General features: G+C 42.9%; 1 protein-coding gene and 1 long non-coding RNA gene across 2 annotated transcripts; both read right to left on the bottom strand.

Annotated features, from left to right (window-relative positions):
• Positions 1 to 1,501: 1,501 nt before the first annotated feature.
• Positions 1,502 to 18,422, bottom strand: LOC106606090 (pleckstrin homology domain containing, family A (phosphoinositide binding specific) member 8). Its single transcript, XM_082959638.1, has 13 exons — positions 18,198 to 18,422; positions 17,804 to 17,920; positions 17,094 to 17,249; positions 15,163 to 15,275; positions 14,801 to 14,959; positions 11,336 to 11,367; positions 9,596 to 9,732; positions 8,220 to 8,559; positions 6,622 to 6,707; positions 5,827 to 5,885; positions 4,884 to 5,085; positions 4,662 to 4,723; positions 1,502 to 3,823 (listed from the first exon to the last, which is right to left on the bottom strand). Exons 1-13 carry the CDS (start codon positions 18,235 to 18,237, stop codon positions 3,626 to 3,628), a joined length of 1,701 nt encoding a protein of 566 aa, XP_082815764.1. The 5' UTR covers positions 18,238 to 18,422; the 3' UTR covers positions 1,502 to 3,625.
• Positions 18,423 to 22,256: 3,834 nt separating this feature from the next.
• On the bottom strand, positions 22,257 to 25,063 carry LOC123743201 (uncharacterized). Its single transcript, XR_006770023.2, has 2 exons — positions 24,682 to 25,063; positions 22,257 to 24,491 (listed from the first exon to the last, which is right to left on the bottom strand). It is a non-coding gene; the product is annotated as an uncharacterized LOC123743201 (long non-coding RNA).
• Between the last annotated feature and the right edge of the window lie 208 nt (positions 25,064 to 25,271).

Genomic DNA, 25,271 nt, shown 5'->3' with positions numbered 1-25,271 from the left:
GGAGGGGGGTGCCTGCCAACCATTGCCCATTAAATCTATCTCCTGCATCAGTGTGCGCTAAATTTACAGGAGGCAACGTGTCAGCTGACCTTTGTGACAATATTAGAATCTTACTACTGCAAGGGATGCCTTTCTTAATCGTTTCCCCTCTCCTCTCATAAGGATACAAGATGACAAAATATACTACATGGCTGGAATGTCATTGGAAAGACAAAGACCATACTATGTGGTCACTTCACAACTGTAGAAAAATAAACAGAACACAATTTCCCAAGGTATATGATATTGTACATGTTGCACAAGACAAGGAAAAATAAACACGGTTCTGTCATGAATGCATGCAAATCGCAATGCACCTGTGGCGAGTTGTCACCGTAAAAAAATATAATCGAAAACATTTGTTAGATTATACGATTATTATCAGAAAAATAAGGTTTAGATATTAAAAGCGCACCACATTGATACGCAGTGAATAGGACTCCACTTGTGTCACACAGCATTCACTACATCGGTCTCTGAGGATATATCGATTAGACCACATCAATTTATCAGCCTCTGCCGCAACATTAATGGCCAGGCATTTATAAAGAGGCACTTGGATCGTGGGCTGGCAGGGGAGCAATATAGACGCCAGTATCCATTTAAATAAATTTATGTAAAAGTTTATAATTATATTTGACAATGTCTCCCAATTAGAGCAATCAATTATTTGCAGGTGTAGATGATTGCCATGACTTGAATTTTACGTTCAGTTTTATCACCCCAAATTTCACACACAAATGAATTACTCTCACAAATGGACATTTCCTCTTCCCATGCCTGCTCGGTGTAATTTATTTCCTCTGTTATAACTAAACTATCTACACTCTTTGAAGAAGAGGTAGATAAGTGTATAATTAACTAGATAATTAGCCCAGTAATGAACTAACGGAGCCTGTCGTTACTCCTTGTAGTCCACCTTACATGTTCTGTTTAAAGGTGATGTGGCTCTGGAAGCCAAAACAGCACAGTCAAACAGGGAAATGGTTCCAATCGTTTTTCCACCATTCATTTTTCCCCATAGGAGATTTTAGAAACACTTAAAGGGCTGTGTTTCGTGAATTTTTTTGTGCATATTTGTGCATTCTCAGCAACCAATGGTGCATCTGTTCATAATGGAAGTCACAGGAGGGAAAAGAGCCTGTCTAAAGTACTGTACACTACATCAAGTACAGTCAAAGTCACTATAACGGAGTGAAAAGTGTGCCTCCGTCACCAGGAAATGTGCTCCTTCAGAAGACCACCATTTGTACAACAGTGCACCCTTTGTAATTGGAAGTACTAAGCAGAAACCCCATTGAGAAGATGCCTTCATCCAATGACTTCTGTGTAATGGAGAGTCATAATCAAGGGCTAGGAAGAGGGAAACCCAAGTCTTCGGTTGGGATTTCACAGGGTTGTAATGGAAACTGAAATGCCCTTGGTAAAAATACCATCCAAAGGACCAAAACGTACCCATTCATGATTTCATCAAGTTTAATACATATGTAAAAATGCCATCTTATGTACATTGGTATAAAATGTGTTCTATCTGAAATTGTGAGATACAATAGCATAGCAAAAACATTAGCATTAACACTAGAAATGATTCACAACAAGAAATCAGCCTATTGCACATCGGTCAGATATTTCTGCTTTGTCCAAATGGCTCAGTGCATCTATAACAAGACTGAATTAATGTCCAGAATTAAAAACGAGGCCAGAGTTAGACTGCCTCTATGATAATCACTGTTGTATTATTCTTAACCCACACCATCAGTTAGACCATCAGTCACAGAGAGGAAAGTCAGCTAATAGAAGACAATAACAATCTATCCATCATCATGATTGTGAATACATTTTGAATCAAGGCCTTGCTATATATTCCACTTCAGTTGGCACCTCAGTCGAACCCTATACATTAAAACATGGACATTTCCATCCATCCATATAGAACATGGTTTATTCCATAAGTTACTCATAAAGACTACATTTAAATGATTAAGATAACGAGGAAAATACTAGTTCATGTTAATGTCACTTGGTAAACAATACATTTGTAGATGAGACAATGTGAGAGAATGAGAATGGTTGTGGAGGGAGGGAGGAGGTGGGTTGTGGAGGGAGGGAGGAGGTGGGTTGTGCAGGGAGGGAGGAGGTGGGTTGTGCAGGGAGGGAGGAGGTGGGTTGTGGAGGGAGGGAGGAGGTGGGTTGTGGAGGGAGGGAGGAGGTGGGTTGGTGGTACATAGGTCATCCATGTAGATACAGTATATGGGTGTATGGAGTTCAGCAGGGATCAATACTAACACCGCTACATTATACTCTTCAGTGTTTTATGCAGTTCATTACATACAGCCTATGTAGGCTGTCAAATAATGCTGTCAATAATAATATCAGCCTTAATTTAAAGTAAAAGTCCATATTTGTGCATTCTCAGCAACCAATGGTGCATCTGTTCATAATGGAAGTCACAGGAGGGAAAAGAGCCTGTCTAAAGTACTGTACACTACATCAAGTACAGTCAAAGTCACTATAACGGAGTGAAAAGTGTGCCTCCGTCACCAGGAAATGTGCTCCGTCAGAAGACCACCATTTGTACAACAGTGCACCCTTTGTAATTGGAAGTACTAAGCGTAAACCACTAGAAGGAAAACCTGAAAATGTCCTCCCTCCAAAACCTAGTCCCTCTACGGCCATTAGACCTTGCATTGTTCCAGAGTTAGGAATGTGAGACAATACCTCATCTTACACCGAGCATGCTCATACTCAATCACGCCCCTCTATCCTCCGGATGGCTCTGATTGGCTAATCTAGTGAGCATGCTACCTGGGGCTTGACCCTGTTCTCGGGGAGCAAACCAACCAAGCCCACACCTGCAGGGTTAAAGTTTCTGCATCCTGAAGAGGGTTCTCCTCTCCCGTCAGTGTATCCCAGATGGTCTGAGTCTGAGGGCTCTCTTCTTCCTCTGGTAGTGCCCCTCTCAGACCACCAGTTGGGATCTCGTCTCCTCCTCTCAGACCACCTGTTGGGATCTCGTCTCCTCCTCTCAGACCACCTGTTGGGATCTCGTCTCCTCCTCTCAGACCACCTGTTGGGATCTCGTCTCCTCCTCTCAGGCCACCAGTTGGGATCTCGTCTCCTCCTCTCAGGCCACCTGTTGGGATCTCGTCTCCTCCTCTCAGACCACCAGTTGGGATCTCGTCTCCTCCTCTCAGACCACCTGTTGGGATCTCGTCTCCTCCTCTCAGACCACCAGTTGGGATCTCGTCTCCTCCTCTCAGGCCACCAGTTGGGATCTCGTCTCCTCCTCTCAGGCCACCAGTTGGGATCTCGTCTCCTCCTCTCAGGCCACCAGTTGGGATCTCGTCTCCTCCTCTCAGGCCACCAGTTGGGATCTCGTCTCCTCCTCTCAGGCCACCAGTTGGGATCTCGTCTCCTCCTCTCAGGCCACCAGTTGGGATCTCGTCTCCTCCTCTCAGGCCACCAGTTGGGATCTCGTCTCCTCCTCTCAGGCCACCAGTTGGGATCTCGTCTCCTCCTCTCAGGCCACCAGTTGGGATCTCGTCTCCTCCTCTCAGGCCACCAGTTGGGATCTCGTCTCCTCCTCTCAGACCACCTCATCTGACTCCAGGTTGTATTCTTCATACAGGGCATCCAGGATGGCCAGTTGTTTCTCCATGGCAGGCAGGTAGACCCCCAGGTCCCGGTGCATGCCTGTGTTGAATCCTTCTTTCAGTTCATCCCCCTCTCTGGACACCAGAGCCGCCGCAAAGCCGCTGTATGATGGCGCTGCTCGGAGAGCCAGCTGGGAACGGAGAGATAAAGTGTCAATAAGTCTCACACACGAACACACCAAGGTTATTATAGGTTTGTACTTACACTACTGTTCAAAAGTTTGGGGTCACTTAGAAATGTCCTTGATTTGAAAGAAAAGCACTTTGTTGTCCATTAAAATAACGTTGTTAATGTTGTAAATGACTATTGTAGCTGGAAACCGCAGATTTCTTTAGGGATTATCTACATAGGTGTACAGAGGCCCATTATCAGCAACCATCACTCCTGTGTTCCAATGGCACGTTGTGTTAGCTAATCCAAGTTTAGCATTTTAAAAGGCTAATTGATTATTAGAAAACCCTTTTGCAATTATGTTAGCACTGAAAACTGTTGTCCTGATTAAAGAAGCAATAAAACTGGCCTTCTTTAGACTAGTTGAGTATCTGGAGCATCAGCATTTGTGGGTTCGATTACAGGCTCAAAATGGTTAGAAACAAAACTTTCTGAAACTCGTCAGTCTATTCTTGTTCTGAGATTATCTTGGCAAGGGAGAAATGCTCACTATCAGGGATGTAAACAAATTTGTGCACAAAATTTCAAAGAAATAAGCTTTTGTGCCTATTAAATTTCTGGAATCTTATTTCAGCTCATGAAACATGGGACCAACACTTTACATGTTGCATTTATATTTTTGTTCAGTAAATTATTATTACTTCAGTTTGTGTGATATAGGGGTTAGATACATTATAAAGAAGGCACGAACAGACACGCCCGCCAAAGTGGGCATGATCTTATGGTGGGATACTTTTTCCAACTATAAACTGCTTCCCTAAAAAGAGCTTGAAGACTGATTATCAAGTATTACTCACAGCAAATACACCTCGCACAACCCATCCATGATACTGCCGCAGACTCCGTCCATAAGCATTACCTGAATGGATGAAGGAGGGGAGTGTGTTAGGAATACAGAGGACATTATGTAATACACTATATGAGATCAAACCAAAAGAGGACTATCACCTAACCATTAACCGTGTGTGTGTGTGTGTGTGTGTGTGTGTGTGTACCACAGTGTTGCGATGCTAACTCACCCAGCGCTCCGGGGATATCCCTTTCCCCAGAGTTGACCAGGGACAGGAACTCCTTGAGGAACTTGAGTCCTCGTTTGAGCCACAGCAGGGCCTCGGTGGCTGAGTTGCGGACGCGGGCCACGTCGGTCTGCACCTCGTGGAGCACTATGGTCTGCAGTGTGGGGAAGCTGCCCGGGTCTGACGACAGCTTCTGGTGGATCTTCTACAGACAGCCACACAGAGAGACAGAAGGACTTGTCGTCATAAAGACAATGTCTGCCGACCAAATGGCACCCTATTCCCTTTATAGTGCACTATGTGCGCCCTGGTCAAAAGTAGTGCACTACATAGGGAATAGGGGGCCGTTTGGTACGTAGCCCCAGCAGTTCTTCTAGGTTTCTAAATCTGGTTGGTCGTGTCGTGTTGCCACTTAACAGGTTTACTTGTTCCATGACAACACTGGAAACCATAGCTTGTTATTTCTTGGTGGCGGTAGAGTAAAATACTTCTGTTAAAGCTCTGCTAGTGAAATGTTCCAGTGGTTTATACACACAGCACTGCCTAATGACAATATATCACTTTCACTGTTAGAACAGTCTGTGTTTAGAGTGTATTCTGCTCAACTGAAGAGCTCACAGGGCAGGTTAAGGACCCTATTCCCTCTGTAGTGCACTACTTCTGTACTGCGCTACCGTATATAGGGAATAGGGTGCCATTTGGGACAGAACCGGTGGGTGTAAAAGTCCATTTGGTCCCATTGTAACTGCATGGAGGGAGGAGTCCCTCTTGTGGTCATTTAGAGAACTGTTGATACCAGACAGAGGCTTATACAACATCCACACCCAGAATGTTATGCTGATTTGAGCAGCTTTTAAAAAAAGTAGGCTTTAGTAAACTTAATCTAACTTTAATTTCCTGTAATGTAAAAATCTAACATTGAAGACAAGACAGCCTTTCCTCTTACCTTGATGTTGCCTGTAAAATCCATTTTTACTGGACCAAATACTGTGGATCCTAGTTTGTCTGAGGAGAGAGAGTCCAATGTCACTTCAATGCTGGATATTTTTGTTACACTATTGTTTGTCCTTGTGGGGCGGTTTCACGGACACATTAAGGCTAGTCCTGGACTAAAAAAACAGTTTGACAGAGAACATGCATTAAATGCTTTTGCGTCAAGAATGTGTGTTAATCTGTGTCCAGGAACCCGGACGGTGTTTTATTCCCCAGGAACCATTCCAAATTAATGTAGACTTCAATAGAAGAGTAAATTGACAAAACTACTAAGTATAACATGGAAAAGATCGTAAGCCTGGAAGATCCAGAGCAATGTGTGTAACATACAATACATACCAGTAGCTGTCTATAGTTTATCACAGTGACATGCATTACGGTGGGTCGGATCACACGAACAGTGGACAGAGGGGTGTTGTATGACTTCAAGATGGATTACACTCCAGACTCACACACACACACACTCCCAGGAAACACATCCACTTGATTAGTAAGTAAGAGAAAGAAATGTCTCCAGTCAACCAGAGGACACATCCAATAGGATGATCAATTAGATGCAGACGAGGAGAGAACAGTATGAACGTGTGAGAGGAGAGGAGACTGAAGGAAACATGATGGATAGAGCATGCACCACCACCAGGTGGAAAAGATTATTTACATGTTTCAGAAAAGATGGTATGATTGAAAAAAAAAAGGGAAAAAAAAGATGGAGGAAGAGACAGACAGATGAGTGAAGTGACCGTCCTACCTAATACAGGCACTATTGCATAGCATGAGTCCAAAAAGGCTTGTGTAGGGATACCACTGTCACCGTCCAGTCTTATATCACTAAATCTAAAGAGAAGTCAGAGAGATTCAAACAAGGGGAGATATTAGTGAGGTCCAGCATCGACAACCTTTATTTCATTCAATCAAACCAAAACAGAAAAGAAACAGATACAACCAAAGCCAAAGACAGCCTCCACACAAGACCATGCTGTCAGGCTATTGGGTGATTTAATACTTGTTTTGAGTTCTTGTCTCTAACTTAGATACACCTGTATAATAAATAGTTCTAATGTACCAAAAGCATATCTTCTATGTTCCCCAACCTCTATGGCGTTGTTCTAAGGTTTTCATTTTCACTAGTTCTGTGTTCCATGTTCACTGCACTTAAACATGTTAACACTGCTTACATTGTCTCTCCCCGTCATTGGAATACTGTAATATCAGAAGTGAACATCACGGTTATGATCATTCATATCACATTTATGATCATTCAATTCACGGTTATGATCATTCAAATCATATCTTAATGCTGAATAACACTGTTAAAAAGGGGCTTTCAAATGTCATCAAAATGAAAAGAGTGAAATGATTACCAAAAAAACAACAACCCCAAAATCAGATGAGAGCATCTCTGTAATAGTCATGTGATCAACAGAGAACACACCAGTGGAAAACTTGTTATATGTTCAAATGGGTTTAAAAGTCATAAAACTTGCTCTGTTTTAACCTAGTCAGTCATTAACAGCAACAGAGTTGGCAAGAGCACAAAGATCTGGGACCAGGCTAGTTCTCCCTTTTTGTTTTCGCAGGCATGGAAAAATGACCTTCGCCCTTTCATACCCAAAGCATTAGCATTGGACCTAAACAGTATATATCAGAGTAGCACAATTCGCAGCATAATCTGAACACACTAAATGCATTAATCTCAATAATAAATACCTCCTTGTGTAATCAACATCATTACAGTACCTAGAAAAATTATAGGAATTATGGGGATTAATTGATTAGTGTATGTGTTGGTCCTTGTTCTGTCTAGTTACTGCTTGTGAAATATTAGCATTGACCGCAGTAGTAAAACACCTACACTCTGGGGTGAAGTTTTCCGAGTTACAGGTCTAGGATCAGCTTCTCCAATGCAACAAGTGAAATCTAGGCAAGCCTAAATATCTTATGTTGACTTGTCCTTCTTTTTTCCCCGTACCAGGCTAATTGTGCATATTTTAACCAAAAACATGCTTAATACAAGTAATTTATCTTATTTCAAGATATTTAGCAAAATATTTTACCTTAATACAATGATGTCTATGTGTTCAATATGAAGGAAGTTGGAGGGAGTTTCGTGAGCCAATGCTAACTAGCTTAGCGCAAAGAAAATGTCTTCTGCATCAGCTAGCATGCTAGCAGATACCTAAGACTTCCAGTCTTTGAGCTAACGCTACATTGCCAAAATCCCGAACTATCCCTTTAACCATTAGTGGGGGAAATGCAAAAGTGACCACAGATCAGCATTCTAGGGTCCACTTCACCCTACACCGTAAGGTCTACAGTATGTGTCCCTCCTGCAGTGTGTCCCCATACCTGTGACTCATCGTACTGAAGAATGTGTCCACCTGCTCTGTCTCCTCCTCCTCTTCTCTCTCTTCTTCCTGTGGCTGGGCAGGCTGCTCCTCCTCCAGCTTGGCTTCCTCTTGGTCAGTGACAGCTTCCTGTTGGTTCTGGGTCACTTCTTGTTTCTCTTCTTCTTGGGCGTTGTTCATTCCCTGCTCCACCTCTTTGAATTCCTCCTCCTCCTCCTGCTGTGCTGGTTGGTCGGTGTGTTCTGGGTCAGGGTTTGTGTGGGTGGTTTGGGTAGTGGCCTCCTCCTCTTCCACTGCAGACTCCTCTGGGCCCTGGTGGTCCCTGCCGGCTGGGCTATTTTCTGTATGGCACAGAGACACACACACAACATGTTTACAAATGTTCTGTTCCAGTTGGCATGTATGAGCCATAGCAATTGGCATGTGAAACCCATTCAAGCAGAAATTGTCAATGCCATTTCAAGGAAAACTCTAAACCACTACCTTAAAAGTATCTAGTTGTGCCATATTGTGAAAGAAGCACTTTCTGAGTTCCACATTTATCATGTGCCAGTGATACATCTAGCTTCGTACATTGGGGTCCGTTATTTTAATCAACGTCAAGATAAATATAATAAAGCTGCTGGGCATCCATCATCGTCTCCCATCTAGAAGACATTACCAACTTCAGCTGTTCCTCTTTCTACAGAACTCTAGAAGACATTACATTACCAACTTCAGCTGGTCCTCTTTCTACAGAACTCTAGAAGACATTACCAACTTCAGCTGGTCCTCTTTCTACAGAACTCTAGAAGACATTACATTACCAACTTCAGCTGGTCCTCTTTCTACAGAACTCTAGAAGACATTACATTACCAACTTCAGCTGTTCCTCTTTCTACAGAACTCTAGAAGACATTACATTACCAACTTCAGCTGGTCCTCTTTCTACAGAACTCTAGAAGACATTACATTACCAACTTCAGCTGTTCCTCTTTCTACAGAACTCTAGAAGACATTACATTACCAACTTCAGCTGGTCCTCTTTCTACAGAACTCTAGAAGACATTACCAACTTCAGCTGGTCCTCTTTCTACAGAACTCTAGAAGACATTACATTACCAACTTCAGCTGGTCCTCTTTCTACAGAACTCTAGAAGACATTACATTACCAACTTCAGCTGGTCCTCTTTCTACAGAACTCTAGAAGACATTACATTACCAACTTCAGCTGGTCCTCTTTCTACAGAACTCCTGTATGGTGAGCAGTAAAAGGTCTCATGCTTTGGAGGTGATTCTGGTTTACATACAGGGTGTGTGTGTGTGTGTGTGTGTGTGTGTGTGTGTGTGTATGTGTATACGTACATTTGAAAGGGCAAGTGTATTTAAATGAGAGACCTGTTGGGGGTGTTTGGGTGGTTCTCTCAGGGAGAGTGTCTGGTCCGTCTAGTTGGTCTGGTCCCTCTGCTCCAGAGTCAAGGCTCTGGTTGTCATGTGTTACAGATCCTCCTGAGATTTCTTTTAACTCCCTGTGTCTGGAGAACAAGACAATAAACCCCACATCCCAGAGAACAAGACAATAACCCCCCTCATCCCAGAGAACAAGACAATAACCCCCCACATCCCAGAGAACAAGACAATAACCCCCCACATCCCGGAGAACAAGACAATAACCCCCCACATCCCAGAGAACAAGACAATAACCCCCCACATCCCGGAGAACAAGACAATAACCCCCCACATCCCAGAGAACAAGACAATAACCCCCCACATCCCAGAGAACAAGACAATAACCCCCCACATCCCAGAAAACAAGACAATAAACCCCCACATCCCAGAGAACAAGACAATAACCCCCCACATCCCAGAAAACAAGACAATAACCCCCCACATCCCGGAGAACAAGACAATAACCCCCCACATCCCAGAGAACAAGACAATAACCCCCCACATCCCAGAAAACAAGACAATAACCCCCCACATCCCAGAGAACAAGACAATAACCCCCCACATCCCAGAAAACAAGACAATAACCCCCCACATCCCAGAGAACAAGACAATAACCCCCCACATCCCAGAAAACAAGACAATAAACCCCCACATCCCAGAGAACAAGACAATAACCCCCCACATCCCAGAGAACAAGACAATAACCCCCCACATCCCGGAGAACAAGACAATAACCCCCCACATCCCGGAGAACAAGACAATAATCCCCCACATCCCAGAAAACAAGACAATAACCCCCCACATCCCGGAGAACAAGACAATAACCCCCCACATCCCAGAAAACAAGACAATAACCCCCCACATCCCAGAGAACAAGACAATAACCCCCCACATCCCAGAAAACAAGACAATAACCCCCCACATCCCGGAGAACAAGACAAAACCCCCCACATCCCGGAGAACAAGACAATAACCCCCCACATCCCGGAGAACAAGACAATAACCCCCCACATCCCGGAAAACAAGACAATAACCCCCCACATCCCGGAAAACAAGACAATAACCCCCCACATCCCAGCAAACAAGACAATAACCCCCCACATCCCAGAAAACAAGACAATAACCCCCCACATCCCAGAAAACAAGACAATAACCCCCCACATCCCAGAAAACAAGACAATAACCCCCCACATCCCAGAAAACAAGACAATAAACCCCCACATCCCAGAGAGCAAGACAATAACCCCCCACATCCCAGAGAACAAGACAATAACCCCCCACATCCCGGAGAACAAGACAATAACCCCCCACATCCCGGAGAACAAGACAATAACCCCCCACATCCCGGAGAACAAGACAATAACCCCCCACATCCCGGAGAACAAGACAATAACCCCCCACATCCCGGAGAACAAGACAATAACCCCCCACATCCCGGAGAACAAGACAATAACCCCCCACATCCCAGAGAACAAGACAATAACCCCCCACATCCCGGAGAACAAGACAATAACCCCCCATATCCCGGCCACAGAGTTATCATGGATACATATCTAATGCTGTAGATTCATGCAGTCAGTGGACATGTAACAATTCATAGAAGATGGAGATAAGGGAGTGCTGGTGTAGGTTGAGAACGTGATCAACAAGTTAGCTTCAAACAAAACTTCTGAAAAGAGAGCCACCTACTTTTCCTGATTTGATTGATTGACAGGTTTGACCTGTGGAACCAAAAAAAATAGCACATTAGCCAAAGACAGAGCAGTATGAAGACAAAACGTTGGCTAGCTAAGCTCATGTGTAGAATCACAGTCGTCTCGCACCAAACTGAGCATGTGCAGGCCGTCAAATCAAAATGTAGAACCAGGAACATATATAGCCCCTGGTTCACTCCAGACCTGACTGCCCTTGACCAGCACAAAAACCTCCTGTGGCGGACTGCACTAGCATCTGTGTATATTAGTCCCCGTGATATGCAACTTTTCAGGAAAGTTAGGAACCAATATACACAGGCAGTTAGGAAAGAAAAGGCTAGCTTTTACAAACAGAAATTTGCATCCTGTAGCACAAACTCAAAAAAAGTTCTGGGACACTTAAGTCCATGGAGAATAAGAGCACCTCCTCTCAGCTGCCCACTAAACTGAGGCTAGGAAACACTCACCACCGATAAATCCACGAAAGTTGAGAATTTCAATAAGCATTTTTCTATGGCTGGCCATGCTTTCCACCTGGCTACCCCTACCCCAGTCAACAGCCCTGCACCCCCCACAGCAACTTGCCCAAGCCTTCCCCATTTCTCCTTCACCCAAATACAGATAGCTGATGTTCTGAAAGAGCTGCAAAATCTGGACCCCTACAAATCAGCCGGGCTAGACAATCTGGACCCTCTCTTTCTAAAATGATCTGCCGAAATTGTTGCAACCCCTATTACTAGCCTGTTCAACCTCTCTTTCGTATCGTCTGAGATCCCCAAAGATTGGAAAGCTGCCGCGGTCATCCCCGTCTTCAAAGGGGGAGACACTCTTGACCCAAACTGATACAGACCTATATCCATCCTACCCTGCCTTTCTAAGGTCTTCGAAAGCCAAGTTAACAAACAGATCACCGACCATTTCAAATCCCACCGTACCTTCTCCGCTATGCAATCTGGTTTCAGAGCTGGTCATGGGTGCACCTCAGCCACGTTCAAGGTCCTAAACGACATAACCGCCATCGATAAGAAACAATACTGTGCAGCCATATTCATCGACCTGGCCAAGGCTTTCGACTCTGTCAATCACCACATTCTTATCAGCAGACTCAACAGCCTTGGTTTCTGAAATGACTGCCTCGCCTGGTTCACCAACTACTTCTCAGACAGAGTTCAGTGTGTCAAATCGGAGGGCCTGTTGTCTGGACCTCTGGCAGTCTCTATGGGGGGAGCTACAGGGTTCAATCCTCGGGCCGACTCTTTTCTCTGTATACAACATCAATGACGTCGCTCTTGCTGCTGGTGATTCTCTGATCCACCTCTACGCAGACGACACCATTCTGTATACTTCTGGCCCTTCTTTGGACACTGTTAACTAACCTCCAGACAAGCTTCAATGCCATACAACTCTCCTTCCGTGGCCTCCAACTGCTCTTAAATGCAAGTAAAACTAAATGTATACTCTTCAACCGATCGCTGCCCACACCTGCTCGCCCGCCCAGCATCACTACTCTGGACGGTTCTGACTTAGAATATGTGGACAACTACAAATACCTAGGTGTCTGGTTAGACTGTAAACTCTCCTTCCAGACTCACATTAAGCATCTCCAATCCAAAATTAAATCTAGAATCAGCTTCCCATTTCGCAACAAAGCATCCTTCACTCATGCTGCCAAACATACCCTCGTAAAACTGACTATCCTACCGATCCTTGATTTCGGCGATGTCATTTACAAAATAGCCTCCAACACTCTACTCAGCAAATTGGATGCAGTGTATCACAGTGCCATCTGTTTTGTCACCAAAGCCCCATATACTACCACTGCAACCTGTATGCTCTCGTTGGCTGGCCCTCGCTTCATATTCGTCGTCAAACCCACTGGCTCCAGGTCATCTATAAGTCTTTGCTAGGTAAAGCCCCACCTTATCTCAGCTCACTGGTCACCATAGCAGCACCCACCCGTGGCACGCGCTCCAGAAGGTATATTTCACTGATCACCCCCAAAGTCAATTACGCCTTCGGACGCTTTTCCTTCCAGTTCTCTGCTGCCGATGACTGGAACGAACTGCAAAAATCACTGAAGCTGGAGACTCATATCTCCCTCACTAGCTTTAAGCACCAGCTGTCAGAGCAGCTCACAGATCACTGCACATAGCCTATCTGTAAATAGCCCATCCAACTACCTCATCCCCATACTGTTTTCTATTTTATTTATTTTTGCTCCTTTGCACCCCAGTATCTCTACTTGTACACTCATCTTCTGCACATCTATCACTCCAGTGTTTAATTGCTATATTGTAATTATTTCGCCACTATGGCCTATTTATTGCCTTACCTCCGTTATCCTACCTCATTTGCACACACTGTGTATAGACTTTTCTACTGTATTATTGACTGTATGTTTGTTTATTCCATGTGTAACTCTGTGTTGTTGTTCGTGTTTCACTGCTTTGTTTTATCTTGGCCACGTCGCAGTTGTAAATCAGAACTTGTTCTCAACTTGCCTACCTGGTTAAATAAAGGTGAAATACATTTTTAAAAAAGGTATTCCTTCGATAATAAGTTGTTTTTGACGAAAATGAAAACATCCTTTTGTCATGAGGTTGGAGTAATAACATGTTAAACTACTTAAGATATTGGCTCCAATCTAGGTTGAGCCTTTAGATTGAGAAAATTAAAACTAAAGAATCATTTTTCACTTCTCTCAGACTTATAAAACACCAAATCCCAGCCTGGTCTGTTTCGAAAGCGTTCTCGGAAGTCTCACAATGTTTCACCTCTGGGATTAGAAACTCTTATGTCAATATGGATCTTACGGTCATTTTAGAATCAAACCTAGAATTGCCCTTATACCCATAGAATGACATAAAATAGAACCCTCAAATGGACACCGTAGCAACATAACTAAACATCTGCCGTCTGTCAGGATTTAAACTCTCCACACAGATAGAACAATGAAACAGATATTTCACCACATGTATAAATGTGAAGCATCCACTTGGCGTTTCCACTCACTACCAAATATGGTGGTGAGAGGAAGCCCAGTGGCCAGCAGTGGGTGAAGATGGAACGAGATGGATTTTGGCCAACATTCTGCAAATGTTCTCATCAATTAAACATTTGATCTCAATACAGTTCTGTTACCAAAACATGTTACAAACAGAGTGGACTAAGTTTTGCAGACTTTACTGTTTGCCAAAGTTTTAAAATTGTTGTTACTTAGGAGTGCAAATTTAAATTAAGTTGTTGCACATGCTCACTTCAGTGTAGGCGTTCCCTTCAGCAAATATGCAAAGGAATGCTAGAACGCGCCAATAGGATCTTGCTAGTTCGTGCTTGGCTCTGCCCATCTCCTTGCTTGTTCTGCCCAATATGACTCATTTGTTCCCATTTGAAACGACGGGCTGTGGTCTATCTTGGTTTAGTTATAAAACCTTTGGTATCTCTATGCGTACGCCGGTACCTTCTGGGGTTTGATGGTTGCCACGGGAGGTGACCCGGGTGGGGTCTTGGTGGCCTGGTCTGAGCTGAAGGTGTGGTTGGCGATCAGCATGCACTCCTCCAACGTCTTGATGAAGGTGGTGCATGTAGACTTCACCATGGTGCCAGGGTTCTCCCCAGCCTGAAACAGACACACAGACACACAACCATCAACTCCTAAGCAGATTGCTTATGCCATTCCTTATCCCTTGCTTGTGCTGTAAAAGTGACTGGTCATTTGCATAGCAACATAATCCACTGGCGACTCAAACAGAGCATACATACTGAACTCAGTGAGAAAAGGTTTTATGGTTGCAGAGAGTAAATAGGCCATTGAAACCTCACCTCCTCAGTCTCCTCACTGTCCTTGATCTGGTTAACTTGCTGGAGGAGAAGGTCACAGTACAGCCTCAACTCTGACATCTTGGTCTTCAGAGCGTCTGTGTTCTCCTGGTGCTCTGATGGAGAGAGAGAGAGAGAGAGAGAGAGAGAGAGAGACATGTGATGTCGCTTCTTGAAAATATCCTTGGTTGTGTTATGTGAATATTTAAGATGAAAAAAGATCATATTCTCTGCATACATTTCCCTCTCTATAATACACAATGTCCAGTGTTCTGTTGGTGGCTCTCTATAATACACAATGTCCAGTGTTCTGTTGGTGGCTCTCTATAATACACAATGTCCAGTGTTCTGTTGGTGGCTCTCTATAATACACAATGTCCAGTGTTCTGTTGGTGGCTCTCTATAATACACAATGTCCAGTGTTCTGTTGGTGGCTCTCTATAATACACAATGTCCAGTGTTCTGTTGGTGGCTCTCTATAATACACAATGTCCAGTGTTCTGTTGGTGGCTCTCTATAATACACAATGTCCAGTGTTCTGTTGGTGGCTCTCTATAATACACAATGTCCAGTGTTCTGTTGGTGGCTCTCTATAATACACAATGTCCAGTGTTCTGTTGGTGGCTCTCTATAATACACAATGTCCAGTGTTCTGTTGGTGGCTCTCTATAATACACAATGTCCAGTGTTCTGTTGGTGGCTCTTTATAATACACAATGTCCAGTGTTCTGTTGGTGGCTCTCTATAATACACAATGTCCAGTGTTCTGTTGGTGGCTCTCTATAATACACAATGTCCAGTGTTCTGTTGGTGGCTCTCTATAATACACAATGTCCAGTGTTCTGTTGGTGGCTCTCTATAATACACAATGTCCAGTGTTCTGTTGGTGGCTCTTTATAATACACAATGTCCAGTGTTCTGTTGGTGGCTCTCGGGTTGATGGTCACTAGACTGGATGCTGTATGTTACGGAGTAAACTCATATCTGTTGATAGTGATTGACGCCAGACTGGAGGTACAAGGACTAAACACACTGATTATTATTGTGTTGTCTGAAACACTGTGATTCTGTAGAAGCTGACAGTCACTGCCTTTTGTTTTGACTTCATACAAGCCTTCTGGGCTGGTGTTTACAGAACAGCTGTCTGCTGACTAGGATTTAGAGTCTCAGAGAAGGCCAGGTAGACATTTTCTCTGCTGCTGTGCTGGAGGCGTCTCCCTGTTATAACTTGTAATAACCAGGATTGGCTTTAACTGAGACTGCTCTTCTCTTTTGTTCACCTGGAAATTCCTTTTACTGGTTATGTCCCAAATGACACCCTATTCCCTATTTAGTGCACTACTTTTGACCAGGGTCAATAGGCAAGTAGTGCACTATATGGGAATAGATGCCATTTGGGATGCGGAGGTTCTCACTTACTTGCTGTAGATCATCAACTAGTCAGCAGCGGGACAATTCTTTTATTGAGTGGATAGTCAGGGGGCCGGAACATAATTAAAAATAATTTGTAGACTGAAAATTGACTGCAAGAATCCCCAAAATATATTTGACTAAAACATAATCATTTCAAACCTTGCTTACATTTATACGATCACGTCTCTATTATGCGTGGGAATACTTTGGAACAGATTTTACAGTCTCATGTACAACAAATAAACACCTTGTTTTGGGGGGGTTTTTGCTCAGGAAACTTGATTTTATTTGTCCCTCCCTCGATCCACCAGTTGAGGAATATAAACACATTCATTTCATGAAGTCAGTTGGATAGCTTTTAGCAGGTCACCCATGTAGACCTACATGTCCATGACAGGCACAGCTACAACAGGTAAAACCAAGCCAAATAAAATACCCACACAACAGCATGAAATCGTGTTTCAGTCAAGCTATTGTGTGTTTTCAGACTTGTTTGGAGTAACCCAAAGCTATCACCTTACCTTTCTCTCTCTTGGTTCGGTTGTCTGTGAGGCAGGCCTTTGCAGATCCCAACGCGACCAGCCATTTCTGCCTCTCCGCTGCGTTGATGGCTCTGAGGTAGAAGTACTGTTCTCCAGGGATGGTCAGGTCAACCCGTGTGAAGTCAGAGGAGTGGACTAGTAGGGAGAGATGGTGGAAGACAGAAAAAGACAGAAAGTGCGTAAACCCCAGTTAGCAGCAGACTCAAGGGTGTAGGACAGTGGTTCCCAACCTTTTTTGGTTACTGTACCACCAACTGACTTTTGCTCTGCCCGGAGTACCCCCTCATGTGTATTTTACCAGTAGGCCTATGGGCTCATAAGTCTTCTCAAATACCCCCTGTGGATAGGCCAAGTGCCCCAGGTTGGGAACCACTGGTGTAGGAGACACTTTGGCAATCATATGTGGTTGTTATGTTGTCAGAAGTTTGTCTGCCTTTGTATATTCCACGTATTCTGTACACTAGAGCGCACTATATGTTGGGTCATTGGTCACATGTATATAGGCACACAGGTAAACAGGAAGTTTTTCAAATGGAAGGTTTGGGACTAAAACAATATAGACTAAGCTTCAGATTGACTCTTCAGTAGGGTGGAGCCTATCTAGTTCAAAGGAACGCAACAGTTAGCATGTTGTCATAACACAGGCCACTGCGTCTTTACTAAGCCAATAATAGCTACCAAGTACCAACCTTGTATTTCACACACTGAGATTTTGATGCTTCCCTTGCATCCTTTCCAGGAATCCTCTTGCGAGTCATAGTAGGACAAAGTCCCTCCTTCCAGTACAAACCAGCGAGGCTGCCAACCTGGGAAAAAGGATGTTGATAACTATGACCACTGTGAAAAACAACATTCACTATTCATTGTAACCTGTAGTAGCTAGCTATCTAGCTAACAGAGCAAGACATATAACCATATGACTCAGTGACATCTAATGACAATTAGCTAACTAGCTAGCTAAGGTTAGATTATGTTGTTTTTCTGGCTGATTACCTGTCCAGCTAGTTGTTAGCTAGCTAGCTAACAATCTGATTTAAAGCTAAGTTATTCAGATGCTCAGTTAGCTGCTTAGTTTCTACATACCACTTATGTAATTTGTCCACTTGAATAGGATTCCCTCCATTCTTCATCTGTTTCTGAGGTTCATTACTTGTTTATTAGAACAAGACGCCGGCCACAGCTGATCCTGGAGACTGAATTTAATTCCCAAGTAAGATTTGCGGAAATAAAGGACCCGTTTCATTTGGATACGACAGAAATGTACGTAAATCATACATGAATGGGGTTCCATGTGATCGCGTGAGATCCCGCCCAGTTATATGACGTCAAATGGATTTGCGTTTTAGGGCCTGTGGACGTGACAATGTGGGAGGAACTATGTATGTCCTCCAATGAACAGAAACTATTTACAAATTAGGTGCGGCCTCCAAAAATTCTCTCCAATCGCAAAAAAGGTGGTCTCACAAATGAATAAGGGAAACATTTTGCAAGTACCCCTCTCAGTTTAACTGCCACGTAACTTGTTGAAACCGTTATGAAATGCTCTGTTGATTGGATAAGGTTCCGTTGCCTGTTGCTGCAATCTTAGTCGACTAACCAATGGTCAACCAGTCCGTCATACTCAAGGGTTGAATTGGGATCTTGAAGTTGGCAAAAAAAATCCCCCCAGTTGCCCACCAAATGAATCGCCCTGATCACACTCCCATAACACCTGCATGTTTGTCGACATTGACAATCGATGGGTTTGTTTTTCTGATTAACCGGTTGGTTAAAGGGACAGTCCAATCGAAAACGATATTTCGGTATTTTGTTAATTAGTCCACTATTAATACAATCTGAAAAATGGTGCACATCAGCACTGTAATTATGTGTTTTTGCGTGTGAGCCAGAGGAGGCTGGTGGGAGAAGCTATAGGAGGATGGGCTCATTTTAATGGCTGGAATGGAACGTATCAAATGGAAACCACATGTTTGACTCCGTTCCATGAATTCCATTCCAGTCATTACAATGAGCCCGTCCTCCCATAGCTCCTCCCACCAGCCACCACTGGTGTGAACTAGTCCTTTAATTTACTGGTTACATATTTTTCTTTTTTTTATGATGGATCTGTGTGACTCTTGGCAGCCGTAACCACAGGGACAAGCAGCCAGTGTGGTTCACCCTGGGGATCCGAGAGGTGATCAAGGGTTGGGATAAGGGACTGAGGAACATGTGTTCAGGAGAGAGGAGGGATGAGGGAGCTCACTATCCCCCCAGCTCTGGCCTATGGCAAAGAGGGGAAAGGTATTACACATGTATTAACATATGACTACCAGTAGTGCTTACCTAACCCTTCATACCCAATTACAGAACTGATCCTTAGTGTGAACGTTAGTGTGATCTCCTGAAACACTGAATTCCATAATTACTTTAATTCACTAGGTGATTATTTTGTGTCAAATGGGATAATCTTCCCTAGTGCTTTACTTTTGACTAGAGCGCTCTGGATGAAATAAGTACACTAGGAAATAGGATGGCATTTGGGACACAACCATCGTGTCATATTGCTCACGTGTATTTTGGCAGGTAAAATCCCCCTAAGAGTACGTTGATCTTTGACATTGAGATCATGGAGATTCGGAATGGTCCCAGGTCCCATGAGTCGTTCCAGGAAATGGATCTAAACGATGACTGGAGGCTCTCCAAACCAGAGGTAGGCATCAGAGGACTCTACACACGGCAGGGATTAGTGGACCCTCGAGTTACAAGCTACATGGCTAACCTCACTCCCCATCTTGAAATGTCTCATGTTTTTGCGAGGCAGAGGATCCCTGGTTCGAGCTCAGTAAGATGAGGCGATGGTGGAGGACAAGGATTGATTCATTTCTTTTATAAGGTTGGTTTACAGTAGGTCAAGTGACTGTCTGTGTCGTTAGCCCAGGTATAAACCAACCTTTAGTCCTATTAACATGTTGGTCCTAAATTTACAATTAAAGCATTCTGAGAAGCGCTCAGGATTTACTGGCATATATTTATGTGATTTGGGTATTTTTCAGGGTTTTGCGGGTATGAAATTGCCTTTTTTATGTTTTATTTAACTTGGCAAGTCAGTGAAGAACAAATTCTTATTTACAATGACAGCCTACTGGGTAACAGTGGGTTAACTGCCTTGTTCAGGGGCAGAACAACAAATTTGTACCTTGTCAGCTCTGGGATTTGATCCAGCAACCTTTCGCTTACTACCCCAACGCTCTAATCACTAGGCTACCTGCTGCCCCAACTGCCTTGAAGATGTGACAATGTGACCCATATACAGTTATTCACATTCATTTCAATGATTTTCTGTATAGATACATATTTTTGTGTTGGTTCAAGTTTTTAGTTCAAGTACAAGGCTGATGGTGAATGATGGTGTCACCAGTTTGTAAAGTATCATACAGTATTCCTAAGAATATCTGTATTTGTCAGCCACTGAAATAAAATCTCTTTTCATAAATCTCTCCTTTTATTTTTATTTAAAAAAATTATATTTTTTTTCCCCCTACCGCAAACATGGGCAAGTTGCAACTGTGCCAACAATTATAAGGGAGAGGCACTGATAGTAGAGTACAGGGTGAACAGTAGAGGGCGCTCTTTCTTCTGTTTTTATACCTAAACCCAAAGTGGAGAACAACTCCTTTGCTTACTTGGAGAGAACAATTGAAGTGAAAAGCTCACAGAAGCCATGCCATCACAAATATTAGTCCCCCTATTTCACACCTATTTCACACCATCTGTAACACGGGTGAATAAGCAGATTACATAGAGCAACGGGGAATACAGTATGTACTTCTGTGTGAATCTGAGTCGAAAAAGGATGAACCAGATCATTCCTTTCTTTATACTGTACATTTCACTTAACTAAGGTCGTCAGTCAGTCATTATCAAGTCCTGGCACTGTCATTAGCAGCCATTATCAGGTCTTGGCACTGTCATTGGCAGCCATTATCAGGTCCTGGAACTGTCATTAGCAACCATTATCAGGTCCTGGCACTGTCATTAGCAGCCATTATCAGGTCTTGGCACTGTCATTGGCAGCCATTATCAGGTCCTGGAACTGTCATTAGCAACCATTATCAGGTCCTGGAACTGTCGTTAGCAACCATTATCAGGTCCTGGCACTGTCATTAGCAGCCATTATCAGGTCTTGGCACTGTCATTAGCAACCATTATCAGGTCCTGGAACTGTCGTTAGCAACCATTATCAGGTCCTGGAACTGTCATTAGCAACCATTATCAGGTCCTGGAACTGTCATTAGCAGCCATTATCAGGTCCTGGAACTGTCATTAGCAGCCATTATCAGGTCCTGGCACTGTCATTAGCAACCATGCCGTTCACATGAACCATAATGAGTTACAGTAGCTACCTCGAATCCAGTAAGGAGGAACTGGTCATTTGGATCTATCAATAATTTATTGTAATAAGCCTAGGTAATTCTGTTTCTAATAATGGTGCTCTATAAGGCAAGAATGTATGATTTAAAAAATAACCCCAGCAGCCCCAGGGAAGCTACTGTCTAAACATTTCACCACACCCAGAGGCCTAGCAACAGAACAATGACAATGGCTACATCTATTGTGTGGTTCGAGGTCATGCATCCATTGATCTTCTAGAAACCAGAATACATCAGAATCTTGAAAATTCTAAATGTATTTAGACTTTTAGGTGTATTTAGACTTTTAGGTAGGTGTATTTAGACTTTTAGGTAGGTGTATTTAGACTTCAAGATGTATTTAGACTTTTATGTAGGCGTATTTAGACTTTTAAGTAGGCGTATTTAGGTAGGCGTATTTAGACTTTTAGGTAGGCGTACTTAGACTTTTAGGTAGGTGTATTTAGACTTTTAGACTTCTGGACTTCCATCCTAACATGTATATATTTCTTAATTCCATTATTTTACTTTTTAGATTTGTGTGTATTATTTTGTATTGTTAGATACTTCTGCATTGTTAGAGCTAGGAACATAAGCATTTCGCTATACCCGCAATAACATCTGATAAATATGTATATGTGACCAATAACATTTTATTTTATTTAAGATGTATTTAAAATTTTAGATGTATTTAGCTTTCTTCACCATATATGTTATTGTTAAGTGAAAATAAAACACAAAGTAAACCAAATTACATATTTACACATTTATTTACAATATTGTAGATGTTTTTTCTTCATATACATCTCTGAAGTAAACTTTTAGCAGACTGTAAACAATGATGCCAGTAGGCATTGTCCATTCAAAACAGAGATGTTGAGATCGTGACTAAATAGTAAATATATTATCCACAATAAATATGTAACAAAGGTGTATTAACGTCGTATGTAATTGAGTGAGTGTGCGTGCGAGTACGTACATTGCAGTACAAAATGCAGATGTTTTTTTTTTTTTTTTACATTTAAAATAGTATCTTAAAATCTCAACACTAGCTAATGTACATGCTGGCATATCCTTCATTCACATCCACTTTAAGAGTTCATTACTGCAGTGGTTCCCAACCAGTGGTACTAGGACCCCTGGGGGTACTTGGTCTATCCACAGGGGTACTTGAGAAGACTCATGAGCCCATAGCCCTACTGGTAAAATACACGAGGGGGTACTTCAGGGGTACTCCAGGCAGAGCAAAATTCAGTTGGTGGTACAGTAACAAAAGAATGGTTGGGAACCACTGCATTAGTGCATACTAGACCTTAGGTAGCCTAGTACAGTATGAACAGAATCAGATTAATCCAGCATGATCTAAATAAAGTTTGGTTGTATGTGAGTCCTTCATATCAAACCACCTCTTGTCCTTCATATCAAACCACCTCATGTCCTTCATATCAAACCACCTCTTGGGCTTCATATCAAACCACCTCATGTCCTTCATATCAAACCACCTCATGTCCTTCATATCAAACCACCTCTTGTCCTTCATATCAAACCACCTCTTGTCCTTCATATCAAACCACCTCATGTACTTCATATCAAACCACCTCTTGTCCTTCATATCAAACCACCTCATGTCCTTCATATCAAACCACCTCTTGGGCTTCATATCAAACCACCTCATGTCCTTCATATCAAACCACCTCATGTCCTTCATATCAAACCACCTCATGTACTTCATATCAAACCACCTCTTGTTCTTCATATCAAACCACCTATTGTCCTTCATATCAAACCACCTCAAGTCCTTCATATCAAACCACCTATTGTCCTTCATATCAAACCACCTATTGTCCTTCATATCAAACCACCTCAAGTCCTTCATATCAAACCACCTCAAGTCCTTCATATCGAACAACCTCAAGTCCTTCATGTTCTTCATATCAAACCACCTCAAGTCCTTCATGTTCTTCATATCAAACCACCACAAGTCCTTCATGTCAAGAAAACAAACACACAAAAAGCTATTCAAACAAATTACAAAATAAGTAATTGACCCTGGCTGGATATATTTGTAACATTAGATACCATGTGCTTTAGGCTGTGTGTGTATGAAATATGAAAACATACTTGAAAATCGATATTGTAGGAGACCTTAACCCACACCTAGTGAATTGGGATGGTACCCGTGAGGCCATCGGAGAGGCGTGTACACATGAGAGAGACTTGGTATAGAGAAGTGTGGGGACACTCTCCTGAAGGAAGGTGGTAATATAGTAACCTTAACCCAGACCTCTTGGCGTTACCATTAAAGTCTTGGCTTGACAGTTACCGGACCCTGGTTTGAGTCCCGGACGGGCCTACTTCCTGAATTCACTACAAAATGATTATGAAATCATTCTTTACAATTATTTGATACTTCATAACTATTCCGTATCCATCCTTCATTGGCCTAAACATATTATGAATTAGGTGTATACCTAATATATTAACCTGGTGATAGGCACAATTGATGAACATTTATGAAAGTTATATCTTTAAAAAATGCCTCAAAATGTATTCAAATTGCATCACCATTGCTCCATGCTCCATAACAGGCTGCAGTCTGGCAGGTAGAATGATCATGATATAGCCTGGACTACTTAGCAACAGCAGTCGCAGCAACACTTCCACTGAAGTTGTTATTGTCAGGTATGGTCCCCCGTACTCTTCTGTTCTCCTTAAAACGTCCAGAACGTGACACTTTGAGATTCCGTCTACAAGTTTTCTCATTGAACATTGGCTCAAACTCTGCATCGTCGAAGGTTTCTGCATCTGGAAATGTTTCGTTTCCCTTTGAGTCCGGTGTAGATTTGGAGGAGATAGGAGACATCTTCTCCCCAGAAGGTTGGGTCTCACCAGATTCTTGGGTTGTTGGAATACTCTTCCTTGTCACAAATGCTCTCCACCAAGGGTATCTCACAGGCGCTGCCATATCTGGAGGATTAAGTTTCACCTGCAAGATACGTTTCTGTATGTCAATATAGCCAAACTGGTATTGAGAAAAAAGAATCAATCATGCCATAAAAATTCTGTCAATAATAGAAAATATAGGAAATCATGTTCATATAGCTGTCATGTAAACATGCAATACATTTGTGATCAGCTATGATGGATAATATATCATACACCTGCCATCAACTCACCTGTATGTTTTCAGCCCTCTGGTGTCTCCACTAGTATCTCCACTAGTATCTCCAAGGGGGTTCAACGTGAGGTCAGTCCTCGGCTGAGGACAACATGACCCGCACACAGACCTTCTAAGATTCCAAGTTGTTTACAGCTGCATCCACTTGGAAGACTCAATTTACAACATCCAATCAAGGCTTGAATTTACACAAAGGCCAATGTTTTAAGTAGAAAAACGACTGTAAATAACCGACTTCTGATGTATTCCCTGTCACTGAGAGGCAACAAATGTTACAGGTATCGGAATAGAGCTGTCTATATCGCCTACAAACAAAACCCCACCCATGCACACCTGATTGGTGCACGTAAAACTGGGAAAGAAGTTACCTCCCTGGAAGCCTGCAGGAAGAATACCTGACCTGACAGACAGAGTAACACATTATCTGAGAACTAGACACACAGAAGAAACAATACATGCGAAGTCCTCCACACCCTTACATTTAGAAACAGCGTGACTAATCATGGCTGAGTCCCAAATTGGCACCCTATTCCCTACATAGTGCACTACTGTTGACCACAGTCCTATAGAACCTGTTCAAAAGTAGTG

The sequence above is a fragment of the Salmo salar genome, chromosome 02, assembly GCF_965601325.2.
Source record: "Salmo salar chromosome 02, fSalSal1, whole genome shotgun sequence".
Lineage (NCBI taxonomy): Eukaryota > Metazoa > Chordata > Actinopteri > Salmoniformes > Salmonidae > Salmo > Salmo salar.
The sequence above is the reverse complement of the archived record's forward strand: the minus strand, read 5'-3'. Positions and strand labels throughout refer to the sequence as shown.